We start from the raw sequence: 18,786 nt of genomic DNA, 5'->3' as shown, positions 1-18,786 counted from the left end.
AAGCAGCCTGACTAGAAGAATGTCTTTATGTGGCAAGCCCATGACCCATTCAGGAGCCAAGTTCATGTTATGTTTGTTTGCTTAAAAGAATATTAAAAGAATTAAAATTTTGTGGTTTTGTGGTTTTCTAGGCATAAGAGGAGGTGTGGGACCAAAAGGAGAAGGTGGTGATCCTGGTTTCCCTGGCATTGAAGGGCTCAAGGGCACACAGGGTGTCCCTGGCTCTGTGGGACAGGAAGGTAAAATATTCTTTTTAATGCTCCAAAGAATAGTATTGTTTAAGAGGAAAAAGAAAAGTACTCTTCCCATTAAAACAAAGTAATTAAGTTTTTTATGTGTTCATCATTCTGTAAATTGGTGGGGAGCAGTGACAAGGATGTGGAACTCACAGCAGAAGTTAAGAGGAAATTGCAAAAACCTAACTATACCAGATTTTCCTTTTCTATAACAACTATGTGTCCAGTCAAAGTGTATTGCTGGCACACTCATGTATTCTAATGCTTCAATACTACAAGGAGTAGGGTTTTCAATTACTTTTTCTGCCATAAATGAAGTCAGTATCCCCCAAGACACAGTTATAGAGCCTTTGAGCCAGGCTCATGGGCCAGCTGTACAAGAGAAGCCAAGTCAGGTTCAGCTGTGGCTGGATCACATACTCAGGACTTAAGAACATGTCCTGTTGCAGGAGGATTGTGGAAATGTTTTTTCAGAACAGTTGCTCCATACTTTTTCTCATTAGAGGGCTTAGAAACTCCAGCCAAGACTGGAAGAACTTCCACAGGTGCTTCACTGGGAAATATTTCTTGTCTGATCAGCTTCTCAATGGGAAAGGCAAAACAAGTGCAGCAGAAGGGGAAAGTGGCATGCACAGAAATGATATCACTTCTTGTAACTGGCAATAGAAGTCAAGTTATCATTTTATTAGGAGCAGCCCACTGTCTTTGAGGTTATCAGAAACCTGAAGTTTGTAATGAGCTGTTCTTTTATACTTTATCTCTCGTACCTGTGCTCTCTTTTTCTTCCACTTGGATGAGCAGTGCTGTGTCATACAATGACATCAGGAAGGGAAAGTCTTCATTTTGCTGCCTGGGAGAATGAAAGTAGCACAGGTCGGTGTTTTGCCTGTCGGTTTTAAGGATGCTCATGAGCAATGATTCATTGTTGTCACACAGGTTTGCCAGGACTGGTTGGCCCCCCAGGGCAGCAAGGAAACCCTGGGACTCCTGGACTTAGAGGTCAAAAGGGAACTCCTGGCTGGCCTGGCTTACCAGGACAAGCAGGTATTTGTACAGCTCAGCTATTCAATCATTTCTGTGTGAGCACTTACAAATGTTTATTTGGGATAAAGAAGGAGGGGGGATTTTGCAGTTCAGAGTGGCAGAATAAAATATTTGTTCCTCACAAAGTCCAAGTGCATTAACAATGAGATGTGGTTGCTGATTTATGGCTTCTGGTGTCTTTTCAGCTCATTTTAACTGTTGATGACCTCTTCAACTAGGAAAGCAGTTTTCAAGGAACATTTTTGTTTTTCATGACAGCTAGGAAGAAAGCAAGCAATAAAAAATTATTAAAGATGCAGCAATGGTAGTAATATACAATATGAGAATATTATAATGTGGCATTAGATAGCAAGCAACATATTTGTCCTGCATCATCACCAAAAACTGTTAACTGATTCAATTTCAAGAATAAATGGTTTAGACAGAATTGTGCTATGAAAATGCAGGTGATTGCTTAAAATGAAGCTGTTTCTATTACAGGATACAGAATCTCAATGGTTGCTACTTAATTCCTTAATATATTAAGGTAGCAGATTTTTTTCTACCTTTCAGCCAGAAATCTTTTAGTAAGATTTTTCTATCTGAATCTGCCTCAAAGCTAAGCTAACACAGCTATGAAGACTGCCTTTTTAGACAATGAAGAGAGACAGACAGACACTTATTTTTCTGCAACAGAATAGTCCTCCAGAGCTCTGGCCATTGTCTAGCTTTAACATCATACTTACCACTTACCTATCAAAGGTACAAATAGATGGAATAAATTTTACCTGTAAAAATAGTAACAATAGTAACGGTAGTTATCAGGCATTTATTTAGAGGTTTTTTTTGGTTTTTTAAATGACACAGAGTGAATTGCTTCTGAAGACAGCTTTATTATAACCACGTGTAAAGTCTACAATTATGTCATAATTGCCTTGGCTTGAGGATTCTGAAAAACTAAATAGGTACTAAAAAAACTATGACAGCTAGACTGAAATTAATGACATGGTACCAGATGGATCAGAGATATTTAAAAAAATATCTCTGGAGTAATGAGTTTATTGGATAACAACAAAATTTGCCAATGACAAAGTCATAGTGTGGTGTATTTCATAATAAACTTATGTAAATTCATTCATTTGCATATAATACACCATATTTTAACATAGAATAGCATTTATTCAAGCATTTGATGATTTTTTTTTTGGTCCAGGAACCTATACAGACTAATAGAAAGTATTATGATAATCATGAATGTAATTTTAAAACAGGCCAGCCTGGCTTCAGAGGAATCAGTGGACTGCATGGTCTACCAGGCACTAAGGGCTTACCAGGATCACCAGGTATGTGAGGCTGTTACTCTGCATGTTCACAGGCACAACATTGTGTTGCCTTCAAGGTTGGGCAGTGAGATCTTTGTAATGCAACTTTTTTAACTGTGTCCTCCAAAGTTTTGGAATGTGCTTCATTATTGTGGACTCTGGAAATCAACTCATACACTATGTGCTACCCCACAGGTGGATTAGAACAGAACTTCAGATCATGATTTCTTTCCTCTGATAAAGTTAAAACTTCATGGTGTTTTTTTCTCATCATGAGCCTTTTATTCAATGAGCCATTGCAGACTCATGTATTTTGTAAATCCATATGCTCTATACATGTACTTTGGCATGCACTGTTACATGCAGAAATGTTTCAGCTTTCCTCTTTATTCTGAACTACTCAACAGGTCTAGATGGATATGGCTCTGCAGGTTTCCCAGGTGCAGTGGGTGACAAAGGAGAAGCAGGAGAGCCAAGCAGAGTTGAAGGCAGCCGAGGACCTCCAGGCCAGAAGGGAGAGAGAGGTGTTCCAGGTCTGTGTTCCAGAGAAAGGGATCCACCTACTTGTTTCATCTGTGGGTGTCAGAGATGCCATAAAATACACCATGGGGTAGACAGTTGAATAGGTGAACTCCAAGCTGGGAAGGTCGCTGCTGGGAGTTTGTGCTGCAGCTCAGCCAGCCCTGGCTCAGAAAGCAGTGTGTGTTCCCCGAGCTGCACAGCCTGGGTGCTTCCCTGTCCTGTAGCACCCACTGGGCTCAGCAAGCTGCAAATGCCCGAGGCTACTCTCAGCCATTAGCTCCCCAAATATTTTTAATGACGATCCAGTTACTCAAAGGCATGACCCCTCTCTCTTTTTGTTGCAAACCTGTCCATGTTTACCTTTCTCCTGAAAGCCTCACTGTCTCTCAATGTGTGATGGTCCTGCTGGCACCTCGGGGGCTCTGCTCCTGTACACAGTGCTTTGCTGTGTCATCTATCCCTTGTGCAGGGTAAGCTCCAGCCCTTTGTGCTGTAACAGATTGTGCTCATCTCAGAATGGGTCACCACCTGGTTTTCATCCATCAAGAAGCCACCAGACTGATGTTATGAACAAATAAACAAATTACATATGTTTTTTGTGGGTTTGTTTTTTAATTTTTTCCAACAATTTGGCTCTGAAAGGATTAAGGACTGACAGAGATATGAAAGTTTACTGCCTTTGCCTGCTTGGTTCAATGACTTATTCATATTCTTTTGTGTTACACTTTATTGTTACTAGCATGCTATGCCATCTCAAATACCATTCAGATATTTATTATCAGGCATTTAAAAAAACAGCTTACCTCATTCATGTTTATTTGTCACAATTATAAACAGAAGGTCAACTTCCTAACAACTTCAATATACTTAAAAGAATAATCTGTTATTGGTAGGGCAGATTTTTGACCACTTAATTTTTCATCTCTAGAGAACTTCTTGGATTTGAACTTTTGGTTTTAACTCACGCCAAATAATGCTAATTGTCTGCCCTGACCCTGCAGGAACAGAAGAACAAAGCTGCTTTCCTGCCTGCTTCAGTATACCTAGGATATTTTGAGTGCTTCCTATCTTGAAATAATATTTTACCTGGCAGACACAAGATTATTAGTATTCAACACAGTGAAATGTAATTAACTACCCAGAGAGCTTTGGCAGAGGACTAGTATTTGGTTCTTTAAAAAAAAAAACAAACTTCCACAGTGTCATCTGAAAAAGTAAAACAAAAATCAGTGGGAACTGCAGGTGTTTTCTATTTTGAAAATCCCACTCCTTAATCTGAGTACCTTTAATTGCAATTGTGCATTTTCCTTGCAGTATTAATTATTTCTTCTCTTCCCTTCAGGAGTCCCAGGATCCTTTGGTATTCCTGGGCAGGAAGGATTTCCAGGACCTCCTGGGATTTCAAATATATCAGGATATCCTGGTGATAAAGGCTCCCCAGGTCTAGATGGAGTGCCAGGTAATTCATGCGACAGCAGTCATTGTTATTTCTGTCTTGATTCAGTAAAGAAGCCCTATTAAATACAACACTAAAACTGTTGGACAGAACTCATGGTAGATCAGGTAATAGAGACAGACCTCTTGAAAGCAATAGGCAGTTCCTCCAGGTTGCCTGATGGAAGGGTTTGATCTTCATTCAAGTAACAGATTAAATAATCCAGAATTCTCTTGACAACTCTCAGAAGCATTATGCTAATCTACTACTCTAAAATCTGAGGCCTGTGGCAGACTTGCAAGTCTATTAAATACTGTCTTAATCATTTACAAAATTCTCTGATGTGAAATGACCAGGCAAGCTAAATTACACTCTTAAAGTATTAGCTCTTTCTTCTTAAAAATTCCTGCTACTTATTGGACTGCACAATAATTTCAAATTGCAGTGCCATTATGAAGAGCTTCTAGCAGAAGTTGCTCCACTAACATCTTTATATGATGGATGGAAAATTTTACGTAAACTCGGCAAAAACTTAGAACAGACAAACCAGCTGAAAACCAGCAAAATGCCTAGGCTTCCACATAGAAATAGGATGTTAGTTGGCCTGACTCTGCATACTGATTCCAACTCTCCAAGCAGTGAGGAGAGTGGAAACCAGAATACCATATCCCAGCCAAAATGGTGAGACAAGTTGCTTTGCACATACATCTTGCAATCGTAACCTCATGTGATCCAGCTTCAAAAGGCAGCACAAGAGATGCCCCATTCAAAACCCTACATAGTAAGGGTTACTCTCTCCTCAGGAAAAAAGGTCCAAATACCTTGTAAGCAATAGAGGTAACTGAAGAGAAACCTGTCAGGTACACAGAACAGTAAGTCCTTGGCTCTGAGTCAGATACTTGCTGTTCTCTGATTTCCCTCTAGCTACTTGGATAATTTAGGATGAGGCAAGGAGACACCTAGGGAAGTGGGGCATTTGCTGGTGAAGGAATAGTTCATGGAAGGCTGTATCTCAGCAGGCACCCTATTTCTGCTGAAATCTTGATTGAAATAGCACTGTTTAGTGGGAGCTTCCTACTCTAATTCCTCTGCCACTGCTGCCAGCCTGAGAGCAGGAGCAGGAGCGGTGAATAAGTCTGTCCCCTGCTTAATTAAGGAAATAAAACCTGATGGGATACAGTTAGATAGTTCTGTTACTTTCCTCTGTGCCCAGGTGTTAAGTATCAACAGATTACAATCTCCTCTAAACAGGCTATCCAGGACCACAGGGGCAGCCTGGAATACCTGCTCCACCAGGAAGCAAAGGAGAAAGTGGAGAAACAGGTAGGACTGGAGAAATTGGCCCAAAAGGAAGTAGAGGTGATCCTGGATTATCAGGAAGACCTGGCCTGCCTGGATTCCCTGGACCAAAAGGTAAGGATGGGAAACACTGATTGTGGGAGGAAGCAGGAGAGCCTTCTATGTATGCTACAGCAGCTTTAGCACCATGACTTTTTCACTCACTTGATTTGTACTGAAGTGCAATAATGCCACTTGTCATTTTGCATTAAAGGTCCTAGGGGTGAACAAGGTGTCATTGGCTTTATGGGCACAGTAGGATTTCCAGGTGATCTGGGACCCATCGGACCCAAGGGAGATAGAGGAGTAACTGGTAAGTGTATGCAGTCAGATATGTGACTCCTTTTGAAACCACTCATTCTGCAGCTCCACAGAGCTGATCTAACTGGCCATGCTTTGAGCAGGAGGTTGGGTTTGGTGACCTCCAGAGTCCTCCATCCTGCATGACTCTGTGAATCCTGGGAAATTCCAGAGGGCAGATGCCTGAATTTAACATGAATAGTCAGTTTTTTGGCTTCATGAATTTGACATGTATGAGGTGCCAACTCCAAAATCAGAGCCACTTTTGCAGTTAATAAAAAGAGGGATTTATTGTCTAAATTAATCCTCCAGAGTAGACATACTGAATATTTAAAGAGAGCTTTAAAATCCACCATACCATCTATACTATCATGTATTTTTGTCTCTTGAAGCCCACAAAAGATGGTGCTGCACCTCCGAGAGCTGCAGCTGTTTGGGTGGGAATTCCCAGCTTCCTGTGTCATAAATTAGGGACAAGTAGCATCATGAATTTCCTTCTGCTTATTTATGCACAGTCCACGTGAAGACAATCTCTTGGAGATGATCCCGTACTTGGAGATTGTCTCATCTGGGGCACTCCATACCCACACATATTTCCCCAAAATAATATAGCTGCTATGCCCAGGCTGGCAAGTTGCAGACCACAGACCTCTCATGCATATGCAGCCAAGTAAGAGCAACAGTGTCTGGATGAAAGTACATTAAGGAAAAATAGAGGGTAGTTGGGGATTTTTAATAATCAAACTATCTCATCTTGCTTCTAATGACAGGCTTCCAGGGACCTCCAGGCTCTCCTGGGCTGCCCCCTCTTCCTCCAAGGCTGGTTGCTGAGCAAGGTTCACCAGGTCCCCGTGGAAATATAGGACCTCAAGGAAGCCCAGGAGATATGGGACCTCAGGGCCCACCAGGAGATCCAGGTAGGAGTCACACATTCAGACTGAAAGCTGTTCCCCTTAGCAGATTGAGGTCACCAGAGCACTGATTTGATGCTCTTCTACTTTAAAGTCTGTAATCCAGAAAGGAGAGTCATTTTTCAGTCTTCCAAAGCTGAGGCTTCAGCTTTCTTCCTCCTCCTAGCATTCAGAATATAAGCAAAATACTAAATAACTTTGGCAATACTCACAAAGCCAAAGCAACATCAGATATGGATCTCATGCACATCAAGACTGAACATCTTTGGTGGAAAAGTGCACATCCTTGTGGGAACACTGTCAGCTCAGGGAATAATGTAGCATCAGTGATGGGTAGAGCTGATACATTGCACCTTTTGCCATGAGCCTCATCAGAGATAAGTGGTGCCAAGAGTGAAGGATTAAGGTTGTGGGACTCATGTAGTCTTGATCCCAGCAAGCTTTTCCAATTAACTTGGTGCTTTTTGCCTGAGCAAGTACCATAGTGTCTTACCTTCAGTGCAAAGCCAGCAGACAGGCCCAAACATACACAAGTAGAGCACATGTTAAAGTGGGAAGGGCATGTTGATATGTCTGCAGTCACTGTGCTTACAACCATTGTTGTATAAGGTTCCCGAGGCTCACCTGGAGAGCCAGGACTCCAGGGCAGGGGTGGCATTCCAGCTCCTCCTGGCTCCAGAGGGGAACAAGGAGGAATGGGATTTCAGGGTCCGGTGGGATTTGAAGGTAAGAGATACCACACTGCATTTTTTCTTCTTTCCCATTTCTCTGCACTTAATCACTCTGCAGTTACTTCACTGGAAGGAAATGAGAGGATAGAGAGGAGGGGGTGAGAGGAGGGGGCAAGGAGCAAAAGGAAGGTGGAAGAGGGGAGGGAAAGAGAGGGGATCAAAATTTCTGTCTTCATAGATACTTTACAAGGGACAACTAATTAAATGTTAAGTTACCTTAGAGCAGTATTTTCAGAATTAATTTTGATAGCTGTAGATATCAGTCCACTCATGAGTTTGTTTCTTTCTGAGTTTATTTATTAAGTATTTTTAGCCTAATGTTTAACTAACAGCTACATTCATGGAGATGAATGGCTGGGTAGGTGAAACTTGGATAGATAAAGTTTAAGGGAATGTGTCTGTAAAGGAAATACCTGTGTCCTTATCAAATAAAGAGCAGAACTATTGCTATCTTTGTCAGCTAAGCACACAAAGAAAAAGGTATTTGCAGAGCATAGTTTCAAGTGTATGAGTCAAACACAAGAAATCCAACAACCACTGGTTAATCTTGGACTAAGAAAATATTTTAAAGGAAAAATCTTGTCATCTCTGTTTTACCAAGTATGCTCAAATTCATCAGAACTTTATTGGTGACTTTCTCTAGTTCCAGTGTGAAATATATTATCTTGGAAACCAGGGAGCCTGATCCAGCACCAATCTACTTCAAAAGCAACTGTTATAATCCTAGAACTGCAGCTCTTCTATCAATAACTTATCATAAAGAAAAGGCATCATGCCATTAAGCTGTTCGTCAGCAGCTTAGCTGGAAATCGGCTAGCACTAGATCATTTGTGGGAGCACAAACTCATCTGGAGTTCTTTTCTGCTCTCCTCTAAGGTCAGCCAGGCCGCCCTGGTAGCCCTGGGCCACCAGGCATGCCGGGTCGCAGTGTCAGCATGGGCTACCTGCTGGTGAAGCACAGCCAGTCCGACCAAGAGCCAATGTGCCCAGTTGGCATGAACAAACTCTGGAGTGGATACAGCCTACTGTATTTTGAAGGACAAGAGAAAGCACATAACCAGGATCTAGGTATGTAGAAATACTGCTGGCAGCAGCCTGGATTCCAAAAGCTGGGACTACAACAAACAGGCTTAGGAAGCACCAAAACAAAAATAAAAAAACTATATGTCTTCATGGAGTCCCCCTGAGAGAGCTCCTGCAAGTCATTAGTGTTTGTGGGAACCTGTAAAGCCAGCAAAACATTCTGGACCACAGGGCTCTCCTGGCAGGTACTTCGGAAAGAGCAGGAAACTGGAAGTGTGCATTGTCTTCTGTGAGAATGATTGCTTTTTGCTTCTTTTTTAACAGGTCTGGCTGGCTCATGTTTGTCTCGTTTTAGCACCATGCCATTCCTCTACTGTAACCCTGGGGATATTTGTTACTATGCAAGTCGAAATGATAAATCCTACTGGCTCTCAACTACAGCACCTCTTCCAATGATGCCTGTGGCAGAAGAAGACATTAAGCCATATATCAGTCGCTGCTCGGTCTGCGAGGCCCCAGCTGTGGCAATTGCTGTCCACAGTCAAGAAGCTTCTATTCCTCACTGCCCTGAAGGCTGGCGCAGTTTGTGGATCGGATATTCCTTCCTTATGGTATTGGGTCTCCAGTGTCACATTTTGTGCAGCAACGGGTTTTAAATTTGAGTGTTTGGTACTAGTGAGGTTCCTCTGCTTCAGAGCCAGCAAGACCAAAACCATGGGGGCTTCCCCATGCTAGGGAACCAGGGAACTACAAAAGTAATTTCTAGGAAGCAGAAGAGGAAGATGAAAATTTCTGTGAATTTCAGAGAAAATTGTCTCTTGTCAGAGTAGCATCTGGAGAGTTTATTTTATGTACAAAATAGCACTTCAGAACAGAATAAAAGGACAGCTATGACTTAAATGAAATTACACTGAGGTGCAACAGGAGCATATAGAGCATTTTCACAGCTAAAGATTTGGAGTTATTTACATACATGACTACTAAGAAGCTGATCTAGAGGGAAAAAAAGGAAAAGCAACAACATACTTTTCCCCTTCTTTTTGAAATTTAAAAATCATTGGTGTTTTGGTCAAAGATTTTGAAGCCAAAGTCTTTCGCTTGTTCTGGAGAGAGAGGCAGCCTGTGGTTGTTTTTAGAATTAAGTTTCAGTGTTGTATCTCTGCGAGCTGAGCCATACATCCCATTGTTTACATGATCTCTTCAATCTTTTGATCTTATAATTAGGAAATGGGATGTTACAGAAAAAACTTAGTGCTGAGTGTGCAGCAGAAGCCGTACTGAAGGGCCTGACCTTTTTTTGCAAGACTGTACAGAGGGATCATAAGAGCCCCAGAGGGTTTAGCATGGTAAACAGCAGCTGAAATGCCAGTGAATGGTCTCACAGATATTCATTTTTCTGACTTGCTTGAGGAACACAAGAGTCAAAACCTGCAGCAGCATGCCCATGTTGTTAACTTATTGAATACTGGCTGAATCCTGAAGTAAACAGTGTTGGAAAAGAAACAAGATTTCTGTGGCAGAAGACATCATGAAAGAACAATAGTCAATCTTACCCACAAGCCATTTGTATGTCAAAAGCCAAAAACTTTTTCTTTTTTTTTCAGAAAATAAGATACAGGCAAATCTGAAATTAGGTACAGAAAAAAAATGCCCACATTTTGAGAGAGTAGATCAAATTTATTACCATCCCTGTGTTTAACCTTTCCTTTGCTTCTATAAAAAGCCCTGATACCAATCTCATAGTTACTTCACAAGAATGCCAAGTATTAATTAAATATTTGCAAAGCCCCATGTAAATACTGAGCATTGTTAAGAGCAAAGTTGCCACCTTAGCAAGAACTTTTTGCCAGAACAAAGTCTGTCAGCACTGTGGTACGCACTGTGAGAAAAATCCCCATTTTCCCAGCTAACTTGTGGAGCAAATGAAGTGTTTGGTGTACGCATTTTTGCTTCTCAGGCAACTGTGGAAGACGTAAAGCACACTTGTGGTTTTCTCTGAGTACATGCTGTTTTAATTCCTTGGCTTGAATTTGTCACCTCCTGCCCCTGAGTAAGGGACAATCAGTCAGCACAGACTCTGCCCAAACAGCCAGAGAAGTCAGTAAGATTTCATGTAGCAAGGGTGCTCCACTATCACACATCCTATATGAGTAAGCATTGCAGGAGGAAAAAAAACTACAGTGAATATGAGATGTTATAGCATAGAGTTGGAGCTTACAGACCAAGCATGGAATACCAAGCAGGGCTGCTCCCATGCCAGGGCTCAAACAGCATCAGCAGGTTTTACTATCGGCTTTCCAGCTCCAACTGCAGAGGCCTCAAAGTTGAAATCATTTATGCAGCCTCTTACATTCCCTACATTTACAAAACTGTTTAAGAACTTTGTTTTCCAGCTGTTTTCTTTTATTTTACAGATTCTTTCAGTTCCTAACAAAAATTATACAGTATAACTTTAAAATACAGCTGTATATTTATTAAAGGGACAGAGAAAATGCCCATTTTGTTAGTAATGTCTTTGACAGAAGAAAAGTAACATTCAGTTCATTACCACAGAACCTGTCAAAGGCAACAGTTGAGTGGGGTAAAGATGCATGATTCTGGTGTAATTCACTGTCAAAAAAAATGTCATACAAGGAACTAGTTTTTGTATAGAAGCAAATTCTGTTTCTGCAGTGCTCCTCACATGCAATGCAGAGTAAGACTTTATAATTTGGGAAATTCAAATTAAATATATGGCAAAAAAATTTTCTTAGTGAGGGTAATAAAACAGAGGAGTAAGATGCCCAGACAAGCTGTGGGAGGTCCATCCTAGAGGTATTAACAACTCCACAGTACCTTGGAACAACTGAGGGTATTTCGGTGTCAGCCCTGCTTTGAGCAGGGAACTGGGGGAAGTGACCTCCAGTGGGCCTTTCCACCTAAATGATTCTCCAATTCTAAGACTTCCAACAGTGAAAATCTTAACTACAGAAAAGATGTTTGTTAGAAGATTTCAAAGAGGCATCAGCATATGGGCTAGTTGCTTTATATAGTTATAGCATAGCCAAACCCTTACACAGCTGCAGGACTGGCCAACTTTCTGCTCTGGAGATAAGAATTAGGAGCAATTCTAGTGGTTTTTCTCTTTTCACACATGTAAGTTTATGATAACATTGCCTGAGGCTGCGCTCTGAACACTGCCCTCCTTGTCTCCCTTAGCACACTGCTGCTGGTGATGAAGGTGGAGGACAGTCACTGGTTTCTCCTGGGAGCTGCCTGGAAGATTTCAGGGCAACTCCTTTCATTGAATGCAACGGCGCACGCGGAACCTGTCACTACTTTGCAAACAAATACAGCTTCTGGCTCACCACCATCGACCAACCCTTCCAAAGCAAGCCCTCGGGAGACACACTCAAGGCAGGACTCATCCGAAGCCATATCAGCAGATGTCAAGTCTGCATGAAGAACTTATAGAAGTCTCCCACAGTGTAAGGAACCGCCTTTTCATGTAGTTCGTATACTGAGGAGCCTTCTGAGGTAGTTAGACAATTGAATAAATCATGTTGGTGCTTTTTTTAACTTATTACCTCAAAAGCTGAATGGAAATTAATTTTTTAAATGTCTGTAAAAGCAAGTTAACACTAAGTTGAACAGATCTAGTGGTGTGTTCTCCCACTATGCAGTATATATACACATTTTTTGCTAGTCTAATATTACATCGTTTGCCAAATGATAGAAATATTCACAGCTTTGAAACACCAAAAACTTCAGTAATAAAAGGTTTCCTTGGTCAGATGATACCCACCTGAAGAGAATATCTACATTTACCTGAAGAGAATATATATATATCTTTCTATTTACTATATTTCTCACAACAGTAAACACTAACAGCTGCAGTTCCATAAATTAACAGAGGATCATCTAAGTCGTAAATTGTTGCAAAATACTGAAAACATACTGTAGCCCAAAATGCTCATGTCCAGCACTGAAACCTAACTTACATTTTAGTATTTTGTGCTTGGGCATTTCAAACACAGCCAACACCATCTTTTTTTTTTTTTTTTTTTTTTCCCAAGCCTCCCCATGTTTTAGCGCTTAACAACTGCCAATAACAAAGCCCACGGACTCCCAAAAACAGCAACAACAAAATGCAACTCTTTCAATTTGGTTAGAAATCTACATGAAGAAGATTAGCATTTTATTTTATAAGCTTGATGGTGTTTTTCCTAGACATACCCCAAGCCAAAAAATCCCTTGGTCCACCGTGCTGTGGAAATTTCATTTGTGTCACACCACTCACACAGCAGCAGCAGTTGGTTTTTGCATTGCACCTTTTCCCCTCTGAAATTAAGCCACTCATCACAAACAGGATTCAGCCACATCATGTTGGAGCAGCACACAGTAGGGTGTGCAGGAGTGCTCAATGCCACATGACCCTCAAACACAGCCCTGCACATTCTCTGAATGCATCCTGTCCTGGCAGCTGGGGACAAGTGGCAACGGGATGGCCACCATCCCAACCTGCACAGAGCCATCTTTGCAAAAGCAAAGGGGAGGGAAGCAAGGCATTTATTTGGCATCATCTTTTCCTGTAGAAAAGGGTTGATAATTGATAGAATGCCTAGTTCTGTACTTCTGTAAAAAGAAACAATTTAGCCCAAAGTTGTCTGCGCTGCAAGAGAGGAGGGAAAAAAGGATCAGCTACAAATATCATGTTCACATAATCCGATTAATATTTATAGCAATGACAGTTGATTTTCCAGTAACTTACCTCACTCCTGCTTCAGGTGCTTCTTGGCTTTTATTATTACATTCCAACCTCACTGTATTATAAATAAAACCTTTTTTTTCTACACCTCTATTTGGTTTTGATTTCTATTTTGTAAATGGTGTTTTCCCATACAATGTACATAGACTTCTCTGTTGAAATACTTTGTTTGCACTAAGGAATTAGAAAAGCACTCCCAGTAAACTCCTCCCTCTGAAACTCAAACTCTTCAACCAGAGAACACTTGTTTGTTTCATGGCACTTAAAAAGATCTAAGAGGGGAGCTGTCTCTAAAATCACTTTAAGATGAACAAGTAAAATAGTATTTAATCTGTTGTTAGAATGATTAAAACAAATAAACTGTGGCATTGCAGACTAAAACAACCATTATTCATGCTCTACAATTTCAGGAAACAAACATTTACCAGACTTGAGAAGTGTTACCGTCACAAAAACATATAAATTAAGTTAAAGGTCTAGAACCATAGAATGGGTTGAATCAGAAGGGACCATAAAAATAATTTCGTTCCAAGCCCCCTGCCATGGACAGGGGGCTTTCACTAGACCAGGTTGTTCAGAGTGGCATCTAACCTGGCCATAAACACTCTCAGGGATGGGGCACCCACAACTTCTCTGGTCAACATCCAGTGCATCACCACCTTCACACTAAAGAATGTTTTCTTAATATCTAATCTAAACCTACTCTCAATCTGAAACCATTTTGCCTTATCCTGGCACTACATGCCCTTGTAAGAAGTCCCCTGCCATCTTTCTAGTAGGCTGCATTCAGATACTTACCTAGCACACTGTCTGACCTAGATTAGTTGCTCATATAATTAGATATAGCCATAACCAGAGAAATTATCTATCTGAGCTTTAAATGAGCTCTCTGACCCTGCATTAGCTCTGAAAGGCAGCCCCTGAACAAACTTATCACACTATTACTTATTTCAGCTAAATAGAACTCTTAGTACTGCAAGCATTGCAGTCAACATGAGCTAAATCTATTCCATATTTGCCAATTCTTTTAAACATGGCAGTAACAAATATCCAAGAATAGACTTGGAACTTGCCTCTTCCACATATTGCTAGACAGCAATGCTTGTGTGATGATCATACAACTATCACTTGTGGATTGTACAGCATGCAACTCAGGTGATGCAGCACATTCAGTGTTTTAAGAGAATTCGAGTGAAGGTTAAACAAATCTGTAAAAAACTGATTATGTCAACAACAGCAGCAAACTATTTGGATTTCAATGGCTAATATACTGCCTAATCTTCCTACAAAGCTCATTGCTCTTGCACATAAAACTTCAGCACATGGTTCTTCCACCAACAGTTGCTTTGCCTCTTCAGTTTCTCTGATCCAACAAGCTGATCTTAACAAGTTTGTTCAGAGTGGTCCCAGCACAGCATTAAGTGGAACACATCAGCATAGTGCAGGGAAAAGACAAACCAACCATAAAACCCATAGGGTACTAAGCAGGCTTGAGCTTCTGTACTTTTTGCATGTCATGCACTTCAGGTCTGTGTACCCACAGCTGTGTTTCTCCAAAGCCTGAGCAATCGCAGCTCAGAGAAGTGCAGGGAGCTCATGCACACAAACCCGTGGAACACTCACAGCAAACAGAGGATTTCACCTGGTGAGCTCATCCAGAGCACTGCATGGAAGGACACTAACTTGTCAAACTGCCTCTTAGCTGCAAGTTTACCTCCTCTCCTAGGAAGACAGGCTGACAGTTTTTGTTCAGCTGAAAAACACTCTGGGGAGATCTTATAGCACCTCAGAGTACCTAAAGGAGACTTAACAAGACCTGTAGTGTACAGGGCGAGGGGTAGCAGTTTTAAACTGAAAGAGGGTTGGTTTAGTTTGAACAGAAGGAGGACATGTTTTTACTGTGAGGGTGGTGAGACACTGGAGTAGGTTGCACAGAGAAGCTGTGGTTGTCCCATCCCCAAGAGTGTTCAAAGCCAGGCTGGATGGGGCTTTGAGCAACCTGTTCGAGTGGCAGATGTCTGCCCATGGCCAGAGGGCTGGAACTAGATGATTCTTGAAGATCCCTTCCAACCCAAACCATTCCACAGTTATGGTTGCAGAACCCACTTTCAGGAAGCTAAAATATCTTTATACAGGAAAATATCAGCTACAGCAAAACAAAACAATCCTTTTACTGAACTAGAGTGCTCCAGCCTAGGATGTAAAAAAAATCACAATTTTCCCTTGTTTTGACCACATCTTCTACTTCAAAGCATGCTGTATGCTTCCTACACTTTTCTGTTTTAAAACATGCTGAAGTATAACATGCTCAGCCTGTAGAAGATAAATGAGATTATATTCCCCTTCTACAGGTAATAGTGCATCAGTGTTTTACCACTGATAAAAGTGAAGTCAACATAGTGACGTGAGCTGACCCCAATTATTCCCTCAGAGCATATTGACCACATGAGCAGAGTCTGTTCACAGCCTATATGACTGTGCTTGCCCATGCCTGCCAGAAATAGAAAATTAGCAAACAGCAAGCAGTAAACATGGCCTTGGCACAGGAGGTGTGAGATTGTTGCCAGGAGAGAGGCTGAGGGGTCACTGCCAATATGCCCAGAGCACCAAGCACAGGGAGCAGCTGCCCCTGTAACCAATGGGGACCAGTGGCACCCCAGACACGGCCACCCGCTCAGGGGAGTGGGGACATGGCCCTACAGTTGTGCTGCACACAGCAGTTAAACCCTACTGAACAAGGGAAGAGCCAGCATCACAGCACCCCACGACTCATGAACAGAGTAGCAGAAACAGGCAGGAGCGCTTCCCACCATGATGTGAGCAAGGATATAGCTAAGAGGCTCAGAAGCTTTGCCAGCCCTACAGACACTGGCAAAGGAGGTTCTTTTGTGGCCCCCACAAGACTTGAAGCCTTGTTGGGGTTGTCAAGGGCCCACGGCAATCTCCATCTTGCACCATGAGTGCCTGTGAGGGGCAGAAAGCAGGATGGATCCTTCCCAACCACTCTGGCACAGATCCTCCCCCATGGTCAGCCTGGCTCACCATCACCTACAGGCTGACCTGTAGCTCACGTTCACCCAGCATGGCCAAAAATAGCACCTCTTTTATTTCACTATATGATCACTTCACATAATCCAGACTTAACAGGGAGAAGGGCAGGGGGAATAAATGCTTGTTAAATGAGTTCCCCCTCCCTGGCAGGGCAGGCAGAGTCCTTCATCCATGCCTTCACCCACCTTCATTCATCCTGCCAGGGAGGATTTCCCTTGGCTTCAGCAGCATCACCACAACAGACACAGCTCCAGACAACTGACCTCTCAACAGCTCCCGGGTATTACACAAATACTTCCCAGGTTTTGTCGTGTAATCCTGTGATCTCACAAAGGCTGGTACAGTGTCAACCCATCATAACCCAGAAATTTCTCAAGGTGTAATAGCCAGCAACACTAAAAAAAACAAGAACATCATACCAGACAAGTGCAGCCTTAAGGGCAAAAGCGCAGCACACAAGGCTGGTTCCTGTGTCATCTCATTTGGTGAAAACACCCAAGCTAGAACTTTTAGAAAGACTGTAAGAATTACTTAACATCTCATATGAATCAAATGCTGGTGCAACTGGATTGCAAATATTTATTCCTTAAGAAGTAGTGGATGTTAAATTTACAAATATTTTTCCTATTCTGTACCTTCTAGATGCTCATCTCCCAAAATGCCTGACCTTGCAATCAGCACGTGTTGAGGGTTCAGCTGCCAACAGACGCAGGAAAGCCAGTGCTGGACTTCTCACAGATGTGTCAGCAGAACCCTTTGGTCACAAACAAAACAGAGTGTAGCCTTTTGTCTCTTCCCAGTCCTGAGGGAAGACTACATACTGACCCTGGAATTTTGTCCATAGCTAGAAGGTTTCTAATTATATACATTTTAAAATACCATAGCTCAGGTGCTGTTTAGTCTCCGACAGACTGGTAGGTGTCTGCAAGCCACTGGCAAACCCAAAAGATTATAACCCTTAGTAGGGCCTGTAGCAATAGGAAAAGGGGTAACAATTTTAAACCACAAAAGGGCAGGTGCAGACTAGATATAAGGAAGACATTTTGACAATGAGTTTGGTAAAACACTGCAACAGGTGTTGCAGCTGTTGTACCACCCAGAGAGGTGGTAGATGCCCCAACCATGGAAATATTCAAGTTTCTATTGGACACAGTTTTGAGCAACCTAATCAAGTTAAAGACCTACCTGCTCAATGCATGGGGAAGTGGACTAGATGACATTTAAAGATCCCTTCCAACCCAAACCTATTATTATATTATTTAATGCTGAGTGGTTTCTCTCTCAAGCCATTCTTCCCCATAACATGTGTACTATGAATTAACTTAAAAGCAGAAAATAAAGTTACTGCTCTGGAGCAATTAACTCAATAGGATGTACTTTCAAAAAAAAAGAGCTTTAAATATATTTAGTAAAAAATTAATTTATTATTTATTTGGTAATTTTTTTCCCTATGTATGGAACAACTGTGATTTGGGAGGGACAGAGAGAGGCAATGACAAAGCATAAGAGCCACCAACCTTTAGTTGGTGGCATCCAAAGGAAGATGGAGTCCCCACGCTGGAGCTCACAAAACTGAAAATATTCAAGCTGCATCCTTGGGGTTGAGTGGTTGGCTGGTTTTGGGAGGAATGAGGGGGGTCTCAGGGTGTGTTTAAAAACTACAAGTTCTTCACTCTGCCTCAGTTGAGTGTGAGCTCCTGGGTCACTACGTGCATTGTTTGTAGCTGAGAGGGTTGGGAAACTCTAGGAGCTATATTAAGTGTTAGCCCCACCTTTTTACTGCAGTCAGGAGAGAAACCTGTACCTCATTAATGCTCTTTCATGGGCCTTTTACTCCACAAAAGGCAGTTTCTTCCCTTCCTCCTGCATTAGCCCGTTTCACATCAGAAAACACCAGTCTTCACTTCCCTCCAGGTAGAGGTAATTACTACCCAGGTAGTAATGTCATGCACAGCTGATAAAAACCAAAGCTGCAGCTCTGCCTGAGAACAACTAAGAAGTGGAAAAGGAGACAGAACACAGAAACTGAACACAATGACACTTCTAAAGACACCAAAAAGATGTTTTTACAAAAATACAGAAAAATAAGATTGATTTCCCCCCAAACCCACCTATATTAGAAAGAATTACAAGGGGAAAATGGAAGA

General features: G+C 41.8%; 1 protein-coding gene across 4 annotated transcripts in view; it reads left to right on the top strand.

Moving 5' to 3' along the window:
- Window positions 1-13,681, top strand: part of COL4A2 (collagen type IV alpha 2 chain) — a 147,117-nt gene extending 133,436 nt beyond the window's left edge. For all 4 annotated transcript variants that reach the window (XM_021545583.4, XM_085583743.1, XM_085583747.1 and 1 more), the window contains exons 37-48: window positions 132-239; window positions 1,173-1,280; window positions 2,531-2,602; window positions 2,989-3,114; window positions 4,446-4,562; window positions 5,790-5,951; window positions 6,091-6,189; window positions 6,947-7,093; window positions 7,697-7,813; window positions 8,695-8,886; window positions 9,166-9,452; window positions 12,040-13,681. In XM_021545583.4, coding sequence (XP_021401258.3) covers window positions 132-239; window positions 1,173-1,280; window positions 2,531-2,602; window positions 2,989-3,114; window positions 4,446-4,562; window positions 5,790-5,951; window positions 6,091-6,189; window positions 6,947-7,093; window positions 7,697-7,813; window positions 8,695-8,886; window positions 9,166-9,452; window positions 12,040-12,294 — 1,790 coding nt within the window. In that variant the 3' untranslated portion in view covers window positions 12,295-13,681. The remainder of the gene's footprint in view (window positions 1-131; window positions 240-1,172; window positions 1,281-2,530; window positions 2,603-2,988; window positions 3,115-4,445; window positions 4,563-5,789; window positions 5,952-6,090; window positions 6,190-6,946; window positions 7,094-7,696; window positions 7,814-8,694; window positions 8,887-9,165; window positions 9,453-12,039) is intronic.
- The last annotated feature ends 5,105 nt before the right edge of the window (window positions 13,682-18,786 follow it).

Source organism: Lonchura striata, chromosome 1 (assembly GCF_050655825.1).
Source record: "Lonchura striata isolate lonStrDom1 chromosome 1, ASM5065582v1, whole genome shotgun sequence".
In the NCBI taxonomy this organism is placed as follows: Eukaryota; Metazoa; Chordata; class Aves; order Passeriformes; family Estrildidae; genus Lonchura; species Lonchura striata.
The sequence above is the reverse complement of the archived record's forward strand: the minus strand, read 5'-3'. Positions and strand labels throughout refer to the sequence as shown.